The sequence below is a fragment of the Vicugna pacos genome, chromosome 27 (assembly GCF_048564905.1).
Source record: "Vicugna pacos chromosome 27, VicPac4, whole genome shotgun sequence".
In the NCBI taxonomy this organism is placed as follows: Eukaryota; Metazoa; Chordata; class Mammalia; order Artiodactyla; family Camelidae; genus Vicugna; species Vicugna pacos.
Window position 1 is genome coordinate 19,462,130 of NC_133013.1, and position 11,587 is coordinate 19,473,716.

An 11,587-nucleotide genomic window follows, 5' to 3' on the forward strand; every position below is an offset into this window, starting at 1 on the left:
GGCATAGCATCCTTATGCCAAATAATGTCCCACATGATAAATTTCATGGGTGGGGTGTAATGAGACCTCAATTTAGAATTGAGGTTTTGGATGCTGCCACCTCAGGTGGCACCAAGTGGACTCCTCTGCACCCCCAGGTACAGTCAGATGTACCTTGGGCATGATACCCTGGCCATGGCCATCCCACAGTCGGCCCCCCAAGGACTCTCTCTGGGTGGAGCTCCCACTCAGCTCTTACTGTTTGGCTGCAGATACCAAGGCCTCAAGGAGAGCTGTTTCCCTGCCCTGCTGGACCAGTTTGCCTCCTCCCACCAGTGCAACACCTTCTGTGAAATGCTGGGGCTAAAACCCCTCAAGGGCCCTGAGGCTGCCCACCCACAAGCCAAGGCCAAAGGCTCCAAGAGTCCATCTGCTGGAAGAAAGGGACCCCAGCTGAGTCCTCAGCCCCAGAAGAAAGGCCCCCCCAGTCCCCAGGGCACCCGGAAGAGTGCCCCAAGCTCCAAGGCCACCCCTCAGGCCTCAGAGGCAGTCACCACCCAGTTACTGGGACAGCCTCCCATCCAAGAGGGTGGCTCTAAGGCCCAGGGCATGCGGTAGCCCCCACAGGAGGCTGGGGGCCTCCACCCAGCAGCAGACCAACAAGGAAGCAGCTCAAACCAATGGAGACTTTCCCAATATGGAACTAACTGGAGAAGGTGCACTGTGGAGGCACCAATCAGGGGCCTCTCTGAGCAGCCTCTCCTCAATCAGCTCCTCATCAGACAGCTTGGTGCAAGGCGCACAGCCTGGTGGCCTCTCCTGGTGCCATCATCCCCCAGGGCTCCCAGGCCCCACCTCCAAGTGCCTGGCGGCCTAGGCCCTCCTTGAAGTTTACACTGGCCACTGCTGGAGGCTCCCTGAGTCCTCTGCATGAGTTCTGCATCCAACCCCTTGCCCCAGACCCTGCTGTGAATGATGTATTCTGCAGGCATGCAGGACAGCATTTACCCTTTCCCTTTCACTTGGCCCTGACCTCTCCCTGTTCTCAGGGCTCCAGACTTCCTCTGTTGTGTCTAGCCTGGTGACTCTCAGGGTATCTTCTCCTTCCAGCCGTTTTGCTTCATTCATCCCAGCTTATCCTGCAACTAACCTGTCCTTGATCCTGGATAGGGCTCAGGGCCCTTCCAGAGCCTGTCATATCCCTGTGCAGTGGTCTTTGGTGATGCGTGTTCATGCTCTTCCTTCCCCCATCACTCAGGCACTCACTCACCTGCTTCCCATGCTCCCTTGCACATGGTCCCCCATTTGAGCCCAGTTATAGGCTGTTGCCTGCCTTTCACTGACTTCTGCTTGTCCCTCTGCCCAAGGACTCCCTAGCCTGACCCTGCTCTGTACCTACCATACCCAGATGAGGAGCAAATCCTCTGGCCTCTCAGCCCACCCCAGTACACTCCTCCCCTACTTCTCCCAGGCCCTCTGCTCAGTAGGTGAGAGCTGGCACACAGGTTGCATCAGCAACTGTGGCCAGAGGGAAGGTATTGACTTTGATGGACCTTGTGTCCCATCCTGTCTTGACCAGGGATAGAGGGCTGGGACTCATCTCCAGAGGGAGTGCACATGGGAGTTCTAGGAAGAATGCAGTCCATCCATGTGTGGTATGGAGGGGTGTCTCTGTGCCTGGGAATTAGGACCCTTGCCTGCAACTGTTAGCTCTTGATCCTGGGGCTCCAGTTCTGGGCCTCATATATAGGCTCCCAGGGAATTGCAGTGCTCAGCCCATCACCCTGGGTCCTTCCTGAAAGCCCTTCTTTGAGAACTAGGATAGGGTAGGTCTGGAGCTAGCCTGCTCCTCTTGGAATGCAATAAACGCAGCAACCTGTATCCTGCTCGCCCTCATCTGGTGTGGTTGTAGGTGTATGGGGTCAGGGTCCCCTCTCCCCAGGCAGGTTCTCTGAAGGTGTCCTGTATTCCCTGGACCCACTGGAAAAATGAATCCATGATTTGGCTCCTGGATTGACATTCAGTCTCAGCCTTCTGTGGCCACAGCTAGAAGGTCTGTGCTTCTTGTACAACTGGGATGATGGCTTGTGCCCCTTAGCACAAGGGTACCTAGACCTTTGGGATTGCTCCTTCATTTGGAAGAAGAATGCAAAGGAAGGAACCCAGGAAGGAAGAGCAGAGCTGGGGCTCTGGGGAAATGCCCAGCGTCTCTGGCTGCCTCGACTGTAGCAAGACCAGCCCAGGGGATGGCCAGTGCCTGCCTCTCAGCTGCTCACTGACTGTTTCCTGCTTCCCAAGCTGCAGAGGTTTCTCATTCCCAACCCCACCACCCAGTCTTTTCCTTACCTAATATCTACCCGCCTCCATTTTGACATTTCTGACTTCTCTACCTCCTCTTGTGCTCAGGTGACTCTCCCCACTTTTTCCTTTTGCCCCAGTGTGCCCTCAACTCTCCCAGCCTGCGTATCCAGATGGCCTTGGTGAACTGAAAGCTGGAATATTGTTGATTTGTTTATTCATTTATCCATTCATTCAGCAGACATACTGAGCAGACTTACTTTATGCCAGACCCTGAGCTGACTGCTGTTGGGAGGCAAAGATGTATGAGGTGGTCTCAAAAAAGATTCTTTCCATTAGGTTTCTTGGGTTTTGAGCAACAGAAATGGACTTGGACCAACTTAAGCAAGGGAAAAGGGTTCATGGAAAGGGTGTTGGGAGTAGTTCACAGAACCAAAGGAATAGCTGAATAGTTGGCTTTTAGAAAGGCAGGAGCACCAGAGCTTGCCTCCCAGGTGCCACTTCTGTTGGCGCCAGGGGGTCTCCCTCCACTCAACAATCAAATTCCTGTCCTGGAGCTCAGGGCATCGTGGAGGGGAGAGAGGAAGTTTCCAAAGCACGGGGATTTTTACCAGAAGAATGGTGGAAACTGGGAGGATAGAAAGGGCTTGGTAGGCAACCACAGACGACACCCTAACACACATAAACCCTTCTTCCCATCTGATGTATTATGACTCCCACATACACCCAAAAGCCATTCAAGGTCATATCCAGTGACTAAGTCCAGGGGTAATGACCAGCGCTACAATTCTCCAAAGTCCAGTGTCACTAATGATACTCTTCCCTCTTTTATCACAATCTCATTTTGAAATTCTGCAACCCATGGAAATGATATAACCCAGCAAGAAGGGAAGTATGAGTAAAGGCTACAGTCCACTTCTATAAGTGGTCATGAGAATGAATGTGTTTATGACTAGAGATTTTTTGCCTGTTGGATTGACCCAAATCTTCAGTTCTCAAGTCCATCTCCTTAATGGTCCTGCTTGTGTGTCAGGCATTAGCCACTGGACATGGCAGTACCAGGAAGCACTTTAGGAACCCCCCACACCCATCCGTACCCTGCCCCTTTTTACGTAGCAGCAATCATATTTTCCCTTGATTGATATGGTTAATCATCCTAGCTACTCCCATAACCTCTTGTTATGTGTCACTCAGAGGTATGAGCAACCTGAAATGGCCAGGTGCCTAGGTTTCTAATTCACTTGAATTATTACTATGAATTTTTGAGGACATGTTTCCTTGGGGACTAAAACTTCTACACCAGTCTGGTCCTAAACCTCAGGGACGAGAAAAGCATTGAGATGTAGTGATAACATGCCCCTCTCCACCCTTTTTCCTAGCCTGTTTGAGAAATAGCACCACGAAGTGGTTGCCAGTTCAGAGCTTATGCTACATCTCACAGGCCTGACTCAACCTTGCAAGGTATTGTTTCTCAGCTGGTGCCATAGCTGAGTTTTCAACAAACCGTTTCACCAAACTATCAGGCCAACGCCACAGGCTTCTAGACTGTGGGGATCTTGGCAAAATGAGCAAATGCAATAGGCATCTACTTTACTTTGGTGTAAAGTGCGTTCTTTGGTTGAATGCAATATGTGGGGATATCGCAACGATGTTTACAGCATTTGATAATTCCATGGATTTTGATGGCAAGAGAGGCAGGATGGATAAGGAAAGCAAATCCAAATCCAGAAGAAGGGCTCATAATGATCAAGACAAATTCCTGCCTGTTAAAGCCATAGCATAGGTGTAGATTGAGGCCAGCTCAACTGCAGGGCAGGAGGAGGCATCATGGGACAGTGAGTGAGTGTCCTACACACACGGCTTGCCTGTGCCTCCAGAGCTCTGTCCTGCAGCACCCACCTAAAGATGGAGTACTTCTGGTCACATCTGACTATGGTTGGATGAATCCAACAACCCCTGTTCATGAGGGCCAACGTGGCCACCTGGTATGCTGTAGCCAAGCAGTTAGGCTCCCCCAGAGCCCAGTGGCAAGCCATGGGCATGTCTCAAAAGGATAATAATTACTTGTTGGCCAGAGTATCACTTGGTTCCAAACCCTGGATTCCCCTGCCATATTTTTTCAATCAAGTCTTGCCACAAGCTCCATACATCACTCTGCTCTGCCACAGGCTCTGTGTGGCTCCCAAAATGCCACAGAGAAAAACCTCAGGCACTACTGGATCTGCCAGGTCACATGGCCTGGTGGCAAAACCATTTGTGCTAAAGGCTTTCCCTGCTGGAGTGCCTTCACTTGCTCAGGGCCCAGCCCAAAGCTGGTAGCCTCTGGGTCAGTCAGTAAATGTGTTGAATCAACGTGCCCCAAAGGGACATTTTTGCCTGGAATTGGGCCTTAGTGGTAACAGATTCCAAACATAGGGATTTGGTGTACATTAATGGAGGAACAATTCTGTCCTCAAAGGACCCCTTGATTCCCAGAAACTCTATCAAGGGAGCAGACATTTGCATTTTCACGTGACTTCTCTCCTACCTCTGACTCATTCACATCTGACCAAGGCATCTAGGGAAATGGCTGGTCTCCAGGCCCTATCAGCATGATGCTATCAGTGTGATGGAACACTGTAGTGGTGAGGGCAAGGTCCCTGTGAGCCAGGTTGTGGCACGGAGCAGGACAGCTAAGGTAATATGTATCTCTAAGCAGGACAGCAATGGAGTTCTACTGCCCTGCCAAGTGAAGACGAATTGCTTCTGATGTTCTCTGTTCATCAAAATCAAGGAAAAAATGAATTTTCTAGATCAAAGTGTTCATATCAAATGCCGAGAGCTGGATGAATTTGCTTTAGCAAGAAGGCCATTTCTGGAACAGCACCTGCAATTGGAGTCATCATTTTTTAAAGTTTACAACAATCCAAAGACATCCTGGTGTTTTGCATGGGTCAAGCTGAACTGTGGTAGGAATCACTATGGCTTCACTCTCAAAGCTGATAGTAACACTAATTTCTACAATTCCCTGATGAATACAGTATCACTTTTAATTTACCATCTTGGTAGGGGGGGATTCTAATGGCTTGTGCTTAGTCTACCCCACAATAGTCACTCTTACCCCACTAATCAGAGCCTTTGTGGGGGTTATGCCTGTTTCAAAATATATCCATTTCAACTGTACACTCTAACCCCTGATTGACTTTGAGATTCCACTGGGTCTACTATGGCACAGAATTTGGTCTATTAAACATCTCTATGGATTGGCAGACCACAGGCTTTTCTGTTGTCCCCAGAAATTGGACTTAGCTTGGAGCCAGTGTCCTACAGAAACTCTCTCCTCAAGTTTGAGTATTTTCCCTTCCCTTCTGTAGTTCCCAGATAAGTGAACACAGATCCCTTTGGGAAAGGCTGCAAGGAAGGTTCACAATATGCCTCTAAGTGTTAAAATAAAGTTTTCCTTCAAAGATGCTTGACTTCCTCTCCATTGAAGGTCTGGAAATTAAGTGGGAGATTTTGACTCTACCTTGGCAGCTTGAGACAGACCTCTTTGCCCACCCGGAAGTCTTTAGTTATGGCAAAAAAAACTAGGTGATACCTTAGGCACTGTCTGGTCTTTTCATTCCTGGGGCCCAATGACTGACTGACCACAGCTAGGGGTCTGGTTTCTATGCCCATGTCCATTACGATGACTCCTCCTACTGTGTCCCTTCTATCTCTCTCTGCTGCTGAGATCAAAGAGTTCATTTTCATAGCAGCTCTTCCAACCTGCATTCCAGGCCTGGAGAGGAAAGCCAGCAGAGCCTCACCAGCTTCTCAAGGCAAGGAGTGAGACCATCTTCTGGGTCCTGGCAGAGGACAGTGAAAGGGTAGATGGGCTGGATGCATGCCAGGGACCCAATAAAGCGTTCTCGTCTCCTGAGATCTGTGAGTTCCTGCCTTTATTGGATTTTTGGTCTTTTGTTATAATTTAGCATCAGTCAACATTTGATCCAGATTTGTACTGTTGACCTCCCCACCCCACCACCCCATGCCCAAATGGTAAGAACTATTAACTGGCTGTTTGAGCTTCTATAGAATCTCTGGTGAGTGAACATATCAATAAACAAAATTTGAATCAAAATTATGTTCTTCTATCTTGGTCAAACAGCCTTAAAAAGTTTCCATAAATTTCCCCTATATTTTTTGGCAATGTCTACTAGCTAGCTAATAGAATTTCTTCTGGGAGTAACTCTTCTGTTTCCTAATCTGATTCTCCCTCTCATCCCCTGGGTTACGTTGAGCATAGACGCCAGTTACTGGCAGATCCACAGTGTTGTGTGGGGCAGGGTCCGGGTCTCAAATTTGTAACTTGATGCTGTCAGTACCCCTGAGCTGCTCACACTCAGGGAGGCTGTCTCATTCATTAAACATACAAAGAAATGGAATTTGCACACTAAAAATGCATCTTGCCAACTTTTTATGAGAAATGTAACCATCCAGAAGACTGGACACTTGTCTTTACCTGACAAGTGAATTACTCCCTTCTTCTGAAAGGAAAACTTCAAGAGAAGCCAAATTATCAGATAGTTGTTTGGTGAGCTTAGGAAAAGTCAGACAAACCTCAGTTCAAATCCAGCTCTACTGGTCATGTGAACTTGGACTTGTTGCTTACCCTTTCTGATCTGAGATTCCTTATCTTTTTTAAAAATCATTTTACTGATACTTACAGACTGCTTATCATATGTGATAATTATATACCCTGGGTACGTAATAATGACCAAAACAGACATAGATCCCTCCCTCATGGCGTTTACAGTCTAGTCAGGGAGACAAACATTGAACAAACACACCAATAAATGCATAATGGTGAGTATGTAAGTACTAAGTAATGCTACGAAGCAGAAGAATGGGAGAGAATACCAGGGTGTGGGGCCCAAATTAGACTGAGGGCTGTAGAAGGCAATCTGAGGGTGTGAGACCTGAGCTGAGATCTGAAGGATTTTAGTCTGAGGAAGGGAAAGCAGGAGAGCGTACCAGGCAGAGGAGATGACTAGTGCAAGGATTCTGAGTTACGTTGTATTAGAAGGACAGAATGGAAACTTGTGTGGATAGAGGACTGTAGTATTGCAAAATGAGGTTCAGAGAGGGGCAAGGCCAGGCCATGGAAGGACATTTCCATTGAGCCCTAGGATCCATTAAGATCAGCTACATTTGGCAATAATAGAGAAGCACTCTAATGACAGTGGTCTTAAGCAAGACAAAGTTACTTCTTTGTCAGGAAAAAGTTTGTAGGCAGTAGGAGATCTGGATGTGGTCGATCTAGGGCTGGCGTGGCAGCTCTGGGATGTTGCTGAAACACGATCCTCTAGCTGCCTGCTCTGCCCTGCCAGCCCAAGCAGGAGTAGTCATTGATCCCAATTACAATGTCATGAGTAGAAGAACCAAAATAGTAATACAACTGCCAAACAGCCAAACATCAGAGCGCTAAGTCTTCATTATATATAGTAGAGTCAATAGATAATGTCTAAAGTTGAAAATAAAAAATAGTACCTATATTTTATTTATCTACCTGTCCATCCATTCATCATTCATCTATTTTATTTATACAGGTTACTACCAGAAGTGAAAAAACAAGAACAGCTTGTTTGTAATTGTCTGGAGTGCGGGTTGGGGGTGGGGCGGGGCTGCTCTCTGGTTTTCCCAGCTCTCGCCTCCCTGAGACAGCTTAGTGCTGAGCTTCCTTTAAGTTTCCTTTGCCAGTCACTTATTTGGACTAGAAAGGCCTACAGAGGGTCCCCAGGTCCTTCTGCTTCAGGAACTGCCTGTCAGAAATTGGATCATATCCCATTCAACCAGGCAAATTTGAACTCTAATGTTAAATTGCAATGGAGAATGTGAGACTGATGGCCAGACAGGCATACCTATCTTCAGGTGGCTGTAGTTGCATGATTGGAGCTAGCTCTGGGTAGGAATGTTAAGAAAAGTCAGCTGAGTAAATGTGAAGGTCTGATTGGCTTTATTCAACAAGTCATAAATTGAACAGTATTTCACCTAGCAAGTAGAATGGAGCTGTGAGGAGGTGTACAAAGTGGAAGGTTTTTAAAGGCAGGAAGTGGGTGGGACAAGGAAGTCATAAATGAAGGATTATTTCAGGCAAGGTCACCTTTCCTTGGGGGAAGTGGGGAATCTATCATGCAGATTATCTCACTGTGTTGATCAGGTAATTACAGATTGATGGGTTAAAGGCCACATTCCTGGGAGTGGCTGGAAGTCTAGTTAAGTCTTGACTCGCAATCCTAGGAGCAAGTGACTCCATTTTGGGCGTGTTGTCCTTTTTAAAAAAAAAAAAACAGGGGCATCCCCTACTGACACCCAGAGGTCCTGGAACCCACGAGGTACTGGTGGAGGCCACTGGTGCCCAGCTCAAATCCCCGTTACTGTGGGCCTAGCTCCCAGGGGCTGTGAGTTAGCTCACATCTACCTCCTGTCTGAAGAGCTGCCACGAGTCAAATGGAAACCATCTCACCTGGGAGGCAATGCCCCCCCCCCAAACCCTTCCCCAGTTCTTGGCCCATGACTGACTGGCTGGGCCTTCCCTCAGGTGGGACTAACCTAGGGGACAGTTTGTATTCCAAAATTTCCCTGTGGGATCAGACAAAAGCCAGACTCTAGCTAAGACCACACTCTCACTTTTTGCCTTCGCCCTGTTCTGCCTGCCTTACCCCACTTCTGCCCAGAGCACAATCCCCATCACCACCCCAGGTAAATGGTCTGAACAAGAATCCCCACCTCAGGTGAAGAAACCTGCCTAAGACACATCAGGCCTCCTGCTCTGTAGACTGTCACTGATTTGGATCTCACTAGAAGCAGAGAAATTTCACTAGGGCTCTGCTTTTCTAACAGGGCAAAATCTGTGTTCTTGGAGCAATTGGGGTTGAATTATTCAGGTTATGTGGCTGAGTGTCCAGTAAATCAGCCTCTGCAGAATCTGTGCTGGGTCTTACTTAGGAAATTGCTCAGAGACACTGTATCCCTGATTTCATGGAGTCTGACTAGAGAATACAATTCACAGCCATTACAGGGAGCGGTGCGTAGAGTGCGTGCTGAGCATGCACGAGGTCCTGGGTTCAATGCCCAGTGCCTCCATTAAAATAACTAACTAAATAAACCTAATTACCACACCCCCTCAAGAAAACCAAAACAATTCACAGCCATTAGGCCTAAGTGTGCGCCCAGAATCCATTCTGCCTGCCAAGCAGCAGGTGAAGGTGAAAACATGGTGGACACCTGAAACGCCAGCTCAGAGCTCCCAAATACAAACATGTAGCATAATGGCCCATGGATCCACCTCAGGCTGTTCAACTTCTCAATAGTTGCTCCATTTAAGGTCCTGACTCCTCCAACACACACCTCCGTGCAGGACAGGTGAAGGGAAATGGTGACCAGCACCTAATTCATTGGGTTTTCATGAAGGTTAACTGAGATCATGCAGGTAAAGCTCCTAGCACATACCAAGCTCTCAAGCTCTCATACATAAGATTCTCAGCTGGTGCCACTGTTGTCACCTTCTCTAGGAACTACAGGATCCCTCTCAGGGCCTCTCACATGCTGCTCTTCTCCTCCAAGCTGTGAGACCCTGGTGTTTCTCCCGACCTACAAGGTGGGGTGGCTGACAAAGATCTCTACCCGCACCCCTGAAAACTGTCTTTCCAGGTCTCATCCCATGGGGAACAATCGGCACTGCCTCTTGACTCACGAGCTGGCCGACGTTTAGCTCCTGTGCTGGGTCAGGGTCTCCACAGACTCCCACGGTCACGGAACTGAGGGGAATTGGACACAACGTCTGGAATAGGAAGCCTGCTTCTACAGGCGTAGTGAAACGGAAAGCAGTGTTTCAAAGTGAGTCATGATCATACTTGGCAGGCCCACCCAGGAAGAACGGCTGGTACTACCCAGAGGAAAGTCGGGGAGGAGGGGCTGTGCCTTGTGCTCTATGGCACGATATTACTGGCTGAGTTCCATCTGGGCCCCGGGAGGCAAGGTATGCCTGGAAAGTTTCCATGTCTAGATGTGACACTCAGAGGTGTCCATTTTTGTTCTTCCTAACAATTGTACTTAATTTGTGATGCCACCACTTGTCGACGCCTTCGCTACAACACTGCAGATCTGTGGCAGATTCATTTACTGGCTCCTCCCAGGAGGCCTAAAGTCCTCTTCAGGGAAACTTCTGGAAAAATATCTGATTTCTTTCTAAGGCTCAGTGGGTGTCACATCAGACCACTTCCCTGACATGGGGAGAAGATGGAACAACCAAGGAACTATTTTTGTCTATATAAGTAACCAGCTTATCGACTTCAACTCAGTGTCAGGCTCTGGGCCAACAAGGCAATGGAGACCCAAGTTAACAACCCCTACAGCCCCTGCCAATGAATGGCTGGAGAAGGAAAATGGTGTACCTTCAAGAGGAAGAAATAGTCTTTGTTACAAAGCCCACAAAAGCCAGGGATCTCATCCTTGAGTCTGACAGGATGATGTGAATTAAGACCTGCCTTGGTTTGCAGAACATCTTAACCTGGTTTGAACTGAGAAAGGAAACATGTCAGTCTCTCATTATATACAAAACTAGCATGAGGTGGAATGGCAAGAGGGATAGAAGGTAAAGCAACAGCAACAACCAGGGAAATACACTGGCACCCAGTTAAATATTTGGAAAGACCGATCTCTTAGCTGCTTGGGGAAAATCCCCCTGCCTGGTGGCCATGGGCCCTCATGGGTATGGGACCAGGCATCCCTACCTTACTAGCTCTTTGCTGTTGCTAAGACAGATGAGCCCCAGACCCATTCTTTCATTTTGTATTGGATAATGGCCATTTGTGCCCATCTGTTCCCAATGAACAGAAAGGGTCAAGGGATGGACCATATCAGGAGATGCTTGGCTAGTGATTACGAGTAAGCTGGGGCAGGGAGCTTTGGCCTTTGGGATACCGGGAGTGTTTCCTTTCCCTATGAACACTTGGGTTTGCTGTATACTTGCTAGAAGAGCACTCTGCTCTAAATCTTGGGCGGGTCCATTCCTATGGAAAATGTGTCAGGGTTTCAAGTAGGGGTTGATGTTTTCAACTGTCTAAGCTATGTCTTCAGCTTTTATTTTGCTCTGTGTCATCAGAATTTGTAAATGCTTTCTACTTTTGAATATTCCTACTATGACTATAAAAAGCCCATCTTTCAATGCTCCAAATGAGAAAGGAGACATTGTATTGGATATCCTTTCTGCCAACGGCCCAGGTTTAAGAGAGAAAAGCAAGTTTAGGAAAAAGGAATGACAAGGCCGGGTTCATGGAACTTGACC

General features: G+C 48.0%; 1 protein-coding gene across 3 annotated transcripts in view; it reads left to right on the forward strand.

The window, feature by feature from the left end:
- Positions 1 to 5,725, forward strand: part of ALPK3 (alpha kinase 3) — a 47,545-nt gene extending 41,820 nt beyond the window's left edge. For all 3 annotated transcript variants that reach the window (XM_072950826.1, XM_072950827.1, XM_072950828.1), the window contains one exon: positions 252 to 5,725. In XM_072950826.1, coding sequence (XP_072806927.1) covers positions 252 to 597 — 346 coding nt within the window. In that variant the 3' untranslated portion in view covers positions 598 to 5,725. The remainder of the gene's footprint in view (positions 1 to 251) is intronic.
- Positions 5,726 to 11,587: the final 5,862 nt, after the last annotated feature.